The sequence below is a fragment of the Peromyscus californicus genome, unplaced genomic scaffold (assembly GCF_007827085.1).
Source record: "Peromyscus californicus insignis strain IS unplaced genomic scaffold, ASM782708v3 Scaffold_4__1_contigs__length_199733344, whole genome shotgun sequence".
Classification (NCBI taxonomy): Eukaryota; Metazoa; Chordata; class Mammalia; order Rodentia; family Cricetidae; genus Peromyscus; species Peromyscus californicus.
This window is the reverse complement of record NW_026294562.1, coordinates 56218346-56233823: the sequence shown is the minus strand read 5'-3', so window position 1 is coordinate 56233823 and position 15478 is coordinate 56218346. Positions and strand designations below refer to the sequence as shown.

At 44.4% G+C, this 15478-nt stretch overlaps 1 protein-coding gene across 1 annotated transcript in view; it reads right to left on the bottom strand.

Moving 5' to 3' along the window:
- Positions 1–15478, bottom strand: part of CUNH11orf80 (chromosome unknown C11orf80 homolog) — a 104519-nt gene that overhangs the window by 5120 nt on the left and 83921 nt on the right. Inside the window, exons 12-14 of the mRNA XM_052760104.1 lie at positions 13882–14003; positions 10037–10147; positions 4880–4978 (exon numbers count right to left, since the gene is read on the bottom strand). Coding sequence (XP_052616064.1) covers positions 4880–4978; positions 10037–10147; positions 13882–14003 — 332 coding nt within the window. The remainder of the gene's footprint in view (positions 1–4879; positions 4979–10036; positions 10148–13881; positions 14004–15478) is intronic.

Below are 15478 nucleotides of genomic sequence, written 5' to 3'. Positions count from 1 at the left end.
AGGGGCTGGAGAGAGTGCAGCAGGTAAGAGCGCTTGCGCCTCTTGGAGAGGGCAGGACCACATGCAGCTCCAGCTCCAAGGGATCACGTGTGAATTGAGCTCTCCCGTTATGGTTGAGCAGTGCTCCACCATGGAGATACACATCAGGCTGCTTGGCCACCAACCTCTAGACACAAGATTGTTCCCAGCTTGGGGTTCCAGCAAACAAAGGTACTGTGCTCATGGATGCACTAGCACTGAGACATAGTGGGGTAGCTAGGGCAGATGGGGATATAAGTAACTTCCAAAGAAACTGCCAAATGGCCTTCCACAGGCCTTCCCTTCCTCGTCTTTTGAGACAGGGTTTCACCATGTTGCCCAGGTTGGGCCTAGGCTAAATGATCCTCCTACCTCAGCTGCCAGAGCTGAAGCTACCGGCGCACGTCACCATGCCCAGTGGTCTTTTTATTCTCAATATCTGTGGTTTTCATTTGAATTTTCATACTACTACTAATGAGCTTATGTATTTATTTGGAGTTTAGGTGTTTTGTACGGGCACTTTAAGTGTGTGTTCACTAGAACTCTTCAAATATACTCTGGAGCCCATGGCTATTTTTCAAGTAGAAATGATTTCTTCCATAGGGTTACCCTGTGTCACAAGGGTACTTACTCTTAATGAACTGCCCATTTCATCATTTGATGTCAAATGTACTGCCAAAATAGCTGTTCCTTCCTGATAATTAAAAAAATAACAGATGCCATATCTCTAATTTCTTATAGTAGCATCTTATGGTTAAAAAAAAAAATCCGAGAGAAGGCATTCTTGCTATGCAGCTCAATTTGGTCTTGAATTCACTCTATAGTCCAGACCTGCCTTAGACATTCCGTGTTCCTGCCTCACCCTCCTGAGTACTAGGATTACAGGTGTGCGTGACACATGGAGCCTTCTCTTTATTTTGGTTTACCTGGTTACGCCTTTATTAATATTCTCAGTGCAGTATACCTTTTAGTCTCAGTGGGTTTTTCTTTTTATGTCATATTAATCTCCACTTGGCTCTTTATTATTTCATTTCCTCCAGTGTGCAGCCTGTTCTTCCCAGTCTAGTTAATAGCATTGGAAGGCAAGGTTGCTGGGTTGAGATTGTTCTTTCCTTCTAGGTATTACAGCATTAGCTGTAGTCCGTTAATTTCATTCATTTGCATTTCACTTAAAATATTTCTAACTTTTTTTTTTGCTTCATGTTGTACCTCATTTATCATTTATTTTCCAAACACTTTAGAATCTTCTAGATGTTTTTCCGTCGTTAGTTTTATTTTAGTAGTTCTAATGTGGTCAAAACATACTTAGAGGCTGGTGATGTCGCTGAGTGGGTAAAGAGCTTGCCAGCACGCCTGGCAGCCTGAGTTCCCTCTCTGGAGCCCATGTGGTAGCAGGGCCCTGATTCCTGCAAGTCAGCTCTCTGATTTCTACATATGCACTGTGGCAAATGTCACAAATAAGTGTTAACACACACATACCACAAACTTCAGAGCAAGATGGTTCACTGGGTAAAGGTACTTGCTGCCAAGCCTGACTATCTGAGTTCAGTCCCGGAAACACACATGGTGGACGGAGGAACAGCTTCTGCAAGTTGTCCCCTGATCTCCATATATGTACCACAGCATACAAACATCACACAAATAAATAGACAGAATAACAATATAAAACGTTTGTATGATTTTAATAAGTTTATATCGAGAGATAGCTAATGGCTGGGAATATGATCTTATCTGATACAGAAGTATGTAATGGCTGGAATATGTACTGTTCTGATTTAGAAGTATCTAATGGCTGGAATATGCACTGTTCTGATTTAGAAGTATCTAATGGCTGGAATATGCACCGTTCTGATTTAGAAGTATCTAATGGCTGGAATATGCACTGTTCTGATTTAGAAGTATCTAATGGCTGGAATATGCACTGTTTTGATTTAGAAATATCTAATTGCTAGAATATGCTCTATCCTGCTGAATGTATCCTATGTACATGAAAAGAACTGTATTCTTCCATGGTTGGACAAAGTGTTTTTATGAACATCAATTAGGTCAAATTGATTGATAGCACTATTAAAGTCTTATACAGACTTACTGATTTCCTGTCTGGCAGTCCTATCAATTATTGAGAAAAGTATGTCAAAATCTCCAAGCATAGTTTGGATTTAGCTCTTTGTACTTAGAGTTTCTTCATTTTGTTTCTTGTGTTTTAAAGCCTTCTTAAAAGGTCTGTGCATGTTTGGGACTACAGACAGCCCCTGGGTTACGGTGGTTTGCCATGGGCTTCACAATGGTGGGAAAACACCTTCAGGTTGCCTTGTGATCTCCCCCTCACTTCTTTTTCTTTTTCTTTCTTTTTTGTTTTTCAAGACAGGGTTTTTCTGTGTATCTCTGGCTGTCCCGGAACTCACTCTGTAGACCAGGCTGGCCTCAAACTCGGAGATCCACCTGCCTCAGCCTCCTGAGTGCTGGGATTAAAGGCGTGTGCCACCACTTCCTGCCCCCCCTTTCAGTATAGCATTTAGTATATTCCATGAGCTATTGTGTAAAACTGGCCTTGTGTTTAGATGGTTTTTCCCAGGTGAAAGCTGTTGTAAGTGTCTGAACACATTTAAGTTAGACTGGGTTATGATAGTCAGCTGTATTAAATGAAATTTTACTTGTGATGATTTTAACTTATGATGGGTCATTATAATGTAATCCAACTATAAGTTGAGTACATCTACAGTGTCTTCAGGACAAACATTTCATCCGTATGAAATGACCCTCTTTATGAATGTGTGTGTGATGTGAGTGTGAGCACGTGCATGCCACAATATGAATGTGGAGGTCTCCCTTATGGGGCGTTTTCTTCTTCCGCCTTGTTTTGGAAGCAGGGCCTCTCTCTTGCTGTTTCTGCTCTGCTGTGTCCTACTCCAGGCTAGCTGAACCCCAAGCTCCCAGCCGATTCTCCTGCCTGTACCTCCCAGCTTGCCACAGGAGTGCTGAGATCACAGACACACTACCACGTAGGGCTCTTTACATGGGCTCTGGGAATCACTCAGCTCTCCAGACTTTCTCAGCAAGAACCTGAGCCATCTTGCTGACACTGAAAGGACCCTATTTATCCCACATAATATTTTCCACTCTGAAATTTACTTTGTCTGATGCTGACAATAGCCTCTCTAGCTCTATTTTGTGTTAATGTGGTGTATATTTTCCTGTGTGTGCATGCTCATGCGTGTGTATATATGTGTGTGGGCATGGTGGACTCTCGTCAGAGCTGATAAAAACCTCAACTCCTCCAATTCTCTTGCTTCCTTTCTCATTAGATGCTGGCCCTTGCTGTCCATACTCTCTAGCCACCAGAGTTTTAAGGCACCTATTCTTAAATATTTTGCCATAGCAATGTCAAATGGACTATGGCAATACCCATGGGTTTCCAGCCCCGTTGTTTACCTCAGGCAGACTGCTAAGCTTTACCTGGACTGCCTCCCTTACTTGATGGCCTCCATACTCTTCTCTAGATGGTATGCTGGGGTAATCATCATTTTGTTTGAATAAAAAACATTTTTTTTCCAGCTGGGCAGTGGTGGTGCACGCCTTTAATCCCAGCCTCTCGAGGCAGAGGCAGGCCATCTCTGAGTTCGGCCACCCTGTGCTACAGAGCAAGCTCCAGGACAGCCAGGGCTATACAGAGAAACTCTGTCTCAAAAAAATAGAAAAAAAGATTTCCCCAATAGGATATGGTGGTACACAACATTAATCCCAGCACTCAAGAAGCAGAGTCAGGCAGATCTCTATGAATTCAAGATCAGCCTGGTCAACATAGAGTGCCAGGCCAGCCAAGGCTATATAGTAAGACCCTGTTCTCAAAACTTTTTTTTGCTTTCCATTTCTCAGAAATGACCATTCTATTTATTGCCTGATGTTAAGGAGCCATGTTGACAATCCCTCCCTCCCTCCCAGAAGTGACAGTGTAATGATTTAATCTTTAGTCTCTTTTACTTATTCAACTTATATTTTAGTTTTTAAAAAAGTCAAGAGAAGCCGGGTGGTGGTGGCACACGCCTTTAATCCCAGCACTGGGGAGGCTGAGGCAGGCGGATCTCTGTGAGTTCGAGGCCAGCCTGGTCTACAGAGTGAGTTCCAAGACAGCCAGGGCTGTTACACAGAGAAACCTTTACCTCAAAAAATAAAACAAAACAAAACAAAAACCAGCTCCAGGTGTGATGGCGCACACCTTTAATCCCAGGAGGCAGCTCTCTAAGTTCAAGTCTAGCCTGGACTACAGAGGGAGTTCCAGAACAGCTAGGGCTACACAGAAAAACCTGTTCTGAAAAACCAAAAGGGGAGGGAGGGAAGGCGAGCCAGAAAGGTGACTTTAGTTGAACAGCTTATTACCAGCTACACCTGGAATGAAGGCACACAGAGCTGTCTAGCTAGGATCTCTCCTTGTTAGAGGACACTGTCCCAAAGGTGCCGGAGTTCTCTCACTTCCTTGAGAGTAGCAACTTCAACTGCTCTAGACCTCCCGCACACAGAAAGGAGTTCTGTTAAAGGTAGATTTTTATTAAACAAAACTTCTCAACAGTGATTTCAGGTATGCATTATTATCATTTTACTGACATAGAAACCAAAGCTCACAAAGGTTAAATCTCTAACGACACTAACAATGACTCAGTGGTAGAAATGGAACTCAGTGTCCTCCATGCTCTCGGCTTCTACAAAGCACTTGGTTCTGGAACGTTTCTCAGGGCCAAGGCATCTTTGCTAAAAGGCCAGCCATACGATCTGAAGCATTTGTACTCACCTACCCTGAATTAAGGGTTCCCACATGAAAACGGGAGACTTCCACTAGAATACTGAGTATTATTGTTACGCTTACCTGTTCTGTGTCACATGAGCAGTGGTGTCGAAGTCGGTGCTGGGTGGTATCATAAAATATTCTATGCAGTTTGTTCCCAAATTCCTGTGTGTCAGCTGCCTGAAATTCATGAGAAATAGGAGGTACTGAATTCACCACTGGAAACCAAAGGGAAGGCACTGCAGAGGCCGAGGAAGGCAGGAGACTGGCGTTCTCTGTATTTACAGCTCTGTCTCTATGGGAGATGGAGAGGCAGAGAAGGGCCCGAGATACTTGGTATGTGGCTTCCATATGTCCTCCCACCTAAGCAAGATCCTTCAACCAAGATCTCTGTCTACAGCAGATAAATATCCCAGAGATCCCTCTGTCTCATGACTGGGTTGTGAAAGATTCTCTTCCATAAGATGATCGAGAAAGCAGTGATTCCACTGAGGCTGTGGAGTTCCTCAGTAAGGCTGAGGAAGAGGTAGGAAGTCTTCCTCAGAAGACAAGCCTTCTGGAGAGAAGAGAACCAGAGAACACAGTCTGTATCCAGGGCATATGGATCAGCCTTTGATGCTTTAATACAGGACTGTAGGATATCAGAGTTAAAGAACACGAGGAATCACCTGAAACCATACACTAATTTAAAAAAAAATATCTTTATGTGTGTTTGCATGTTTGTAAGCCATGTGTGTGCAGGATCCTGCAGAGGCTAGAAGAAGCATCGATTCCCCTGGGGATGTTTGTGAGCCACCTGATGTGGGTACTTGGAACTAAACTTGGGTCCTGTGGAAAAACAGCAAGTTCTTTTATAACAGCTGAGCCATTTCTCCCAGCCCCTAACACATTAATTTTATAGACAAGAAATTGAAATTAAAAAAAGTGAACCACCCAAGATCAGGTAGGACAAAGCCAGGGCCACTTCTTCTTACCCCATCACCCACAAGCCCAAAGATGAAGTCATGACTCAAAGGCACTTGCTTATAAAGGCAGTATTCTTTGTGCCACTAGTTCAAAGCACTTAATCTAGGAAACAATTTTAGATTAAACAAGATATCACATACAGTATTAACTGAAGCACTATTTACATACAGCAATAAATGTTACCAACTTAAACGCCCAAAATTAGAAGACTGGATTATTAGATTAAGTAATAAAGTATACTATTTATTAACCAGAGGAAATTCTAACCCTTTTGAAGTTGGTAAAATGCCATTTTATATACAAAAATATAGTTCCTTGGTTTTAACTATGAATATGAGATGTGCAAAAATTAAAATTATATTGATAGATATTAGCATTTAAGTTTTTCTATGTGTTATATTATCTTTTAAGGAAAAAAAAGCACATAAAAATGAAGGAACAGCCAGGCATGGAAGCAGAGGCAGGTGGAGCTCTGTGAGTTCAAGACCAGCTCATCTACACAGAGTTCCCGAGCAGCCAAAGCTTGTCTTGGGGAAAAGGCAGCATCGACAAATAGGGAGTCTGTGATCTGCTCCCAACTGGTCACCATATAACCCCAAAGGAATACAGGGAACTAACGCATACTGAGAACCCATCACGCAGTTTATATTTCCAGTCTCAGTTGCGCGGCCACTACAACAAACTTTCATAGACTAAGAGGCTACAGATTTCTTTCTCACACTCTTGGCTATCTGAGATCAGGGTGTCTGATGGTGACCATTAATGCTAATTGTCACCTTGACAAAATTTAGAATCACCTGGATGGAAGGCCTCTGGACAGACCAGTGATTATCCCGATTACAGTAAATGATGTGGAAGACCCCCCCCTTTTTTTTTTTTTTTTTTTTTTTTTTGGTTTTTCGAGACAGGGCTTCTCTTTGTAGCTTTGGAGCCTGTCCTGGAACTCACTTGGTAGCCCAGGCTGGCCTCGAACTCACAGAGATCCGCCTGCCTCTGCCTCCCGAATGCTGGGATTAAAGGCGTGCGCCACCACCGCCCGGCAACCCTTCTTAATTGTAGGTGGGACTGTTAGTTCCTCATCAGGATTTCATGAACTGTATGAAACGGGGAAGCGAGTGGGGTAGTGGCCTGCACCCACACATTCACTGCTGTGTGTCTTAGAGTTTCTATTTCTGTAGTAAGACACCATGACCAAAGCAACTTGGGGAGGAGATAGTCTGTTTCATCTTACAATTCTCAGGTCACAGCCCATCACTGAGGAAGCCAGGGTAGGAACTCAAGGCAGGAACTGAAGAGGAAGCCACGGAGGAACACTGCTTTACTGGCTTTCCATGGCTTGCTCAGTCCACTTTCTTATATACCCCAAGACCACCTGCCCAGGGATAGCGCCATCCTATCACATCAATCATTAATCGAGAAAATGTCCCACAGGCTTGCCTACTGAGCTGCTGTTTTCTCAGTTGAGGTTCCCTCCTCTCAGATGACTCCAGCGTCTGTCAAGTTGACCAAACACTGGCCAGCACACTGTTACTCTGACTACAGATGCAGGGTGATCAACTGCTCCGAGCTCTCGCTGTCCTGACTTCCATGATGAACTGTAAGCTGAGGTAAACCCTTCTCTCACGTTGCTTCTGTCAGAGCGTTTTAGCACAGCAGTGTTAGAGACCAAGGTCAGGTCTCAGCACAGTTGGGGTCTTTCCCTGTGTCCTCACACTGCAGAGGGTCAAGGGTTTCTCTGGAGCTACTTGACTTTTTCAAAATTTACTGGATGGGGTGCCATGGTGCATGTGGGGGACAGAGTACAACCTGTGGGAGCTGGTCTTCTCCCTCTACCGTGTAGCTCCCGATGATCAAAGTCAGCATGTCAGGCTTGGTAGCAAGTGCCTCTACCCACGGCCATCTCACCAGCTGTGAGGCCACTTAATTAAGAACTAATCCTGGCCAGGTAGTGGTGGCTCACACCTTTAATCCCAGTGGCAGGAGAAGGTGGATCTGTGTGAGTTCAAGGTCAGTCTGGTCTATGGAGTGAGTGCCAGTCAGGGCCATACAGAGAAACTCGGTTACAAAAAAACAACCAAAAAAAGAAAAAAGAAAAAAAAAAACCCAAACAAACTAATCCTGTTGTGGGGTGCTCACCAGAAAAGACTGCTCAGACATGGGTGTAAGCTTTCTATTGAAAGTCTGTATTAGCTGGCTGGTGACAGCACTGGGTGTTCGGGATCCCAGTGCAGCCCTGAGCCTTTTTCAGGGTGGGCACACAAACCATGTTCTGGGCTGACATACTTCAGTTAACAGGAACAGCTAGTCAGAAGCAGAACTACAGAAGCTAAAAAAGCAAGGCTAGTACTTTGAGAGATGTTCCCGAAGTCTTTCATTAAGTCTTTGCTTTAGTTTTGACAGGTGGTGCTGTCTATGTGCTGAGTTTTATAGCCTGAATGGTACTTCCACCATGGAGTCAGTTGTGCTAAGGTCTGGGGCCTGTTATAATTCCATTCATATGACCACCCCTCAGAGAACTAAACAGCCAACTGAGGAGCACAACCTCAACTCTTAGAAGTTTCCTTTAGGCTGCACACCTTTGATCCCAGTACTTGGGAGGGAGAAGCAGGAGGATATCTATGAGTTCAAGGCCATCCTGGTCTACATAGTGAGTTCTGGACTTTTTATATGGACCCTATTTCAAAAAGAAAAACATTTGCTTTGTGTATGTGCATGCAAGCATGTACAAGTGCACACCTGTACATGTACAACCACAGAGTACACGTGTAAAGTTCAGAGGACAACTTCCAAGAGTCATTTTCTTCAACTATATGGGCTCCAGGGATCAAACTCAGATGCAATCAAGTTTGGCAGCAGGTGTTTTTACCTGAGATATCTTGACAACTCCAAAAACGTGAAAATATCTTGAGCTAGGTATGGTAGCCTAAGACCACCATGTTGAGGGTTAGGATTTCAACATGTGAAGTTTGGAATGATACAAACATTCAGACTGTAACCAACATTTCACCCCCAACCTATGAGGGGCTCATATTTTCCCCCAACTTTTTTTTTTTTTTTTTTTTTTTTTTTTTTGGTTTTTCAAGACAGGGTTTCTCTGTGTAGTTTTGCGCCTTTCCTGGAACTCGCTTTGGAGACCAGGCTGGCCTCAAACTCACAGAGATCCGCCTGGCTCTGCCTCCCGAGTGCTGGGATTAAAGGTGTGTGCCACCACCGCCCGGCTTTTCCCCCAACTTTTAAACAAATTTCAGAGAAGTTAAATATAGGCCTAACTCCACGTGGCAAGTAAACGAGTCAAGGATCAACTGACCCCCAAACTCTGGTGCCAAACTACATCACTCACTCCATTCTGTCACATATACATGGCACTATGTCTGCTCAGTTATGTCTGTGTATTGTGTCACCGTGAGGTAGCGAAGCGTTCTTCCACAAGGTTGAGCTGGGAATCAAGGGTCTAATTCTAGCTCTCTCTGAGTATAACTTTTCTCATTTATAAAAAGGGTATATTTACCACTATCCTTCAACAAATTTCTTTTTTTAATTAATTATTTATGTTTTGAGACAGGGTTTCTCTGTATAGCCCTGGCTGTCCTGGAACTTGCTCTGTGGACCACTTGAACTCAGATCCGCCTGCCTCTGCCTCTCAAATGCTTCGACTAAAGGTGTGCTCCACCATAGGTGTTCTGCCTGCTGTATGCCTGGGCACCACATGCGTGCCTGGCGCCTAGAGGCCAGAGGAGGGCATCAGATGCCCTGAAACAGATAGTGATGAGCTGCCATATGGGAGCTGGGCATTGAACCCAGGTCTTCTGGGAGAGCAGCTCTTTTTTTATTTTGGTTTTTCAAGGCAGGTAGCCTGGCTGTCCTAGCCCAGGCTGGCCTCAGAGAGATCCTCCTGCCTCTGCCTCCTGAGTGCTGGGATTAAAGGCGGGCACCACCACTGTCTGGTGGGAGAGCAGCTCTTAACTGCTGAGCCGTCCCTCCAGCCCCAACAAATACCTGAAAACACTCAAAGCTGGTACCAAGTAGAGAACACTCCAGGTGCTTCTCTTGGCACTGCAGGCTGTAGGCCTGCTGCAGTAATGCAGACTGTAGGCCTGCTGCAGTAATGCAGGCTGTAGGCCTGCTGCAGCACCGCAGGTTGTGGGCCTGCTGCAGTAATGCAGGTTGTAGGCCTGCTGCAGTAATGCAGGCTGTAGGCCTGCTGCAGTAATGCAGGTTGTAGGCCTGCTGCAGTATCACTCAGCGGTGTCGACCCCATCTGCGTCCGCTAACCTCAAGAGCCTGGAGGCATGTCTTCCTGAAGCTGCTGCAGGTGCTTCCAGTCAGCACACTCATGATGGAGTTCACAGCCACAGAGAGGGAGCCCTGCAGTCTCTGATGAGCCTGGAGTAAGGAGGAAATATATTGGTCCCAGAGCACCGGCTCTGAGAACGCCAAAGGGGCAAAGACTGCAGTCGAGGCAGAGTATCAACAGTTCCATCACCAATACTAACAAGATAATGACGTTTTCTGTTGTGACAAGGACTTTACAATTCAAAACATCCTCTTCCATAGAGATGGCATAGTGATATGACATACTAAGAAAAGACAATAAAACACTGGGTAGGAACCAGGGAATGTAGCTCAGTTGATACAATGATTGCCTAGCATGCATGAGACTTGGGACCAGCACAGAATAAATAAATAAATAAAAAAGAGAGAATATGGATATAAGATAAAAACTGAATCTACTTTTAAAAAGGAACTATTTGTTTTACATAAGACAAGTAATGAAAATTTTTGTCTGAGTTTATCAAATGTTACTGGACTGGACATTGTTAATATATATAATGGAGTTTTTTATCTGAATCTGTCAAATGTTAATGGACTAGACATCGTTAATGTAATCTTTTTTTTTTTTTTTGGTTTTTTTTTTTTTTTTTTGGTTTTTCGAGACAGGGTTTCTCTGTGTAGCTTTGCGCCTTTCCTGGAACTCGCTTTGGAGACCAGGCTGGCCTCGAACTCACAGAGATCCGCCTGCCTCTGCCTCCCAAGTGCTGGGATTAAAGGCGTGTGCCGCCACCCGGCTCATTAATGTAATCTTGACTGTGTATATATTGTATATACTTATTGGATAGTTTTTCTTGTATTAATTATAAGTTTTTTTAAATTTTAGACAAAAAAGGGGAAATGTGGTGGTATTGTGTTTCCCAAAATATTGTGTACCCTAATAAACTTATCTGGGATCAGAGAACAGAAAAGCCACTAGATACTTAGGCTAGAAAATGTTGGCACTCGCACCTTTAATCCTAGCATTCCAGAGGAGAAATCCCTCTGGATCTCTGTGAGTTCAAGGCCACACTGGAAACAGCCAGGCATGATGACACAGGCCTTTAATCCCAGGGAGTGAGCCTTTAATCCCAGGGAGTGATGGCAGAAGGCAGAAAGATATATAAGGCGTGAAAACCAGGAACTAGAAGCATTTGGCTGGTTAAGCTTTCAGGCTTCTAACAGCAGTTCAGCTGAGATTCATTCTGGATGAGGACTCAGAGGCCTCCAGGCTGAGGAAACAAGACCAGCTGAGGAATTGGCCAGTGAGATAGCTGTGGCTTGTTCTGCTTCTCTGACCTTCCAGCATTCACCCCAATAACTGGCCTCAGGTTAGATTTTATTAATAAGACCATTTAAGATTCGTGCTACATCAGCACACCTGTAACCCCAGCACCCTGGAGGTGGAGGCAGGGCTCAGAAAGAAGGTCAAGGTCATTTTCCATTGAAGCTAGCCTAGACTATTCCAGTCCTTGTTTCCCAAACAAACAAAACAACGAAACAGATATTTGGCACTGGAGAGATGATGACTCAGCGGTTATGAGCAGTACTGATATTGCAGAGGTTTGGTTCCCAGCACCTGTCGGGCAGCTCACAGCCACCTAACTCCAGTGGCCCCTATCCACACACAAACACATAGTAAAAATACTTTGTATGTTTGTTTCTATGTGTTATGACAGGGTCTCACTGTGTAGCCCTGGCAGGCTAGGAATTCACTAGGTAGACTGTTAGGATTCTGCCACTCCTTCAGCTATATGACCGCACATGCGCAGTTCAGTAGCCAAGTAAGGGGCCTTACATCTTATGTCATCCATGCTCAGCATGGTCATGCAATCTGTGTGGCATAGCTCCGTAAGTCCACATGCACATGTGCAGGGAAATCCTTTAAAAAGCCTGTCACAGACTCCTCCCCCCTCTCTCTCTCCCTGCACATGTCTTTCACAGGCCTGGTCATTCTCTTTTGTCTCCCCACCCCCAATAAAGCTCTGATACTGGGTTGTGTTGTGCCTTGTGACCTTTCTTGCATGATAACAAGTGCCACATTTAAAACCAACATAGACTAGACTGGCCTTGGCTTCAGACACCTGGGATTAAAGGTATGTGCCACCACACCCAACTTTTTTTTTTTTTTAATTTTTCGAGACAAAATTTTTTTATTTTGATTTTGGTATCTCTGTGTAGTCCTGGCTGTCCTGAAACTCACTCTGTAAACAAGGTTGGCCTCAAACTCACAGAGATCCACCTGCCTCTGCCTCCCAAGGGCTGGGATTAAAGGCATGTGCCACCACTGTCCAGCACACCCGACTTTTATTTTTATGTATATGGGTGTTTTACATGAATATTTGTGTACCACATGTGTGCCTGGTGCCAGCAGAGGCCAGAAGAAGGCACCAGATCCCCTGGAACTGGAGTTACAGACAGTTGTGAGCTGCCTTGTGGGTGCTGGGAATTAAACCAGGTCCTCTGGAAGAGCAGTCAGTGCTCTTAACTGCTGAGCCACCTTTCCAGATCTAAAAATAAATCTTAAAAAAAGCAAACAAAATAAAACAAATATTTAATTTTTTGCTTTAAACTTATTGCTTGAGTGCACGGATGTGTAGGTTGCACATGTCACGGTGCACGTGTAGGGGTCAAAGAACAACTCCACCCAGCTGGTTCTCTCACTCCACCTTTATGAGTCTCTGGGATCAAATGCAGTTGGTCAGGGTTGTGTGGCAAGTGCTTTGACCACAGAGTCATCTCACTGGCCCCTTTGTGGCAGGGTTTCACACTACTGTTGCTACATGACTGCACATGCGCTTTTCAGTAGCCAAGCAAGGGTCCTTATGTCCTATGTAATCTGTGTGCTGAGTGATCACACAATCTATGCACATGAGTGGTGTAGCTATCTGAGCCCATATGCGCAGGTGCAGGGGAATCCATAAAAAGCAGGTCACAGACTCCTCCCCCACTTCTCCTCCTTCCTCTCTCTCCGCACATGTCTCTCAAACAGGCCTGAGCACACTCTCTCCTGTCCCCTTGCTTCTCTTAATAAATTCTCATAGTGGGTTTTGTTGTGCCTCGTGGCTTTTCTCTCACGGGAAACAGCGCCACTTAATGAATAACACTGCGCTGCTGCATAAAACTAACAACTATAGCCTAAGCTGGCCTAGAAATCATTCTGTAACTCAGCCTGGCCTTGAACTTTCAGTAATCCTGCCTCAATCTTCCAAGTGTTGTGATTACATATAGAAGCTACCAGATTCAGCTCAACTTAATGTTGGTTGTTTTTGTTGTTTTTAGTTTTAAACTTTGCTCTTCAGTTGGCTGTTTTTTTCTACAAAGGGTAGGCATAGGAAGTAGGAAATGTATTACCAAAAGTGCACAGATTGGAAGAACTCAGTCTGGGCAGAAGCAAGTGGGACATTATGAAAGAATTGGGAAAATGAGGAACGAGGATAAGGTTTACTGAAATAGCTCGAGAATATGTGGGATCAATATGCAGTGACACACGCTTATAATCCCAGCACTTGGGAGGAGAGGCAGGCAGATCTGTGAGTTTGAGGCCAGCCTGGTCTACAGAGTGAGTTCCAGGACAGCCAGGGCTACACAGAGAAACCCTGTCTTGGAAGAAAAAAAAAGTAAGAGGTATGGTAGCCATGGTTTTTGTTTGCTTTTTGTTATTTCTGTCGCTGCTCAAGCACACACTGGTCACTGTGGCCTAAGTGAAAGCTTAACTCCCTGTCCAGATGCAGCATTAGGACCTCACTAAGGCGCAGAATAGAAGACACACGGAGGGAGACTGTACACTCCCCCTTGTAGTTTATTACCTGGGCAGCCTGGTGATGCCGCTCCAAGACCTGGTCCACGGCTGAGTGGATGGAGTCTTGCACTGTGCTGCGGCTCTCTGAGAGGATGGCACTGAGATGAGCTGTGAGCAGAGTATGGAGTCCTAAAAGGATGAGAATGTTGGGATCCATGAATGAGGGCGACACTGCTCAGGACTGCTGTCCACATGCTCTGTGTTAGGACTGGGGCTGGGGTAATGCCTCCTGAAGAAGCTGCTTCCACCTCTCCACAAATAACTGATTTTCAGAGACAGCCCCTCTCAATTCCCATTTGCAAATAAAAGCAAGCTTAGTTTAGGAAAATTAAAGTGAGTCACATTGCTTTTGAAGAAACAAATGCTTAACCCATGCTATGAACAGTGGCATGGTGTCTTCCAAGAAGGAGCCGCCTCTCAGGAGGTCTGACCTCCCAGTCCTTCTTGAGCATCACCCTTAAGTGAGCTGCCGCTGTCAGCAGTGTGCCATCTCTTTCCAGTGTGGCAAAGGAAAGGCTAAAGCTTTAAAAAGGATTTAAATAAAAAAAATGTATAAAACGGGGTAAGGGCTGGATGTTGTTCAGTTGGGAGAGCACTTGCCTAGCTTGTAAATAGCCCTGGGTTTGATCCCCAGCATCACATAAACTGGGCATAGTTCCACACACCTATAATCCAGCACTTGGGAGGTGGAGGCAGGAGGATAAGGAGTTCAAGGGCATCCTCAGCTGTCCAGTGAGTGTGAGGCAGCCTGGGGATATACAAGATCCTGGCTCAAACTAATTAAAAATTAGATGACGTAACCATAGTCACCTCTGCTAGCATCACTCAGAAACCAACATGTGGGGCTGGAGAGATGGCTCAGTAGTTAAGGGCACTTGCTCTTACAGAGGACCAGGTTCAATTCCCAGCACCTTACATGGTGACTCACAACTGTCTGTAACTCCAGTTCCAGGGGATCCGACTCCTGTTCTGGGCCTCTGGCCTAAGGATGCTAAGCACCCATGTGGTATATATTCATACACACAGGTGAAACATTCATTCATACACAACACACACACACACACACACACACACACACACACACACACTTTTTTAAAAAATAAAAGAAGGAACAGTTCCTATCACAGGGCACCACAATGCTCTCCAGGGAGAGAAAGTTATATGTGGACTTAAAAGGAATCTGGAACTAGAAGTAAGTGAACATAGATTAAAGGTCATTTTTTATTTTTATCACCAACTAGTGATGATGAGGTAACTTCACTCTTCTCGCTTCTGTGCAGAAAATAGCTTTTCTTATGTGTTCTCTCAGATATGTTGTCTAGATAAACTGGGGTCATGTAAAATGAAGTATTCTGAAACACACACGCAATGTTCAAAGGGGAATACTGCTGTTGCTATGGTGACAGAACACGCGGATTCTATTTTATATACTCTGGACCCAAGAAGAACCCAAGAAAAACGAGAAGTTTTTGAAGGCAGACATTTAATTTAAAAAAAAAAAAAAACAAAGTTATTCCTAAAACTGCTCCTACCACCAGATGCTTTTGGCACTGTGGCAAAATAAGGAGTTAATCATAGAAGTTACCATGACAAGGTGGGCGGGA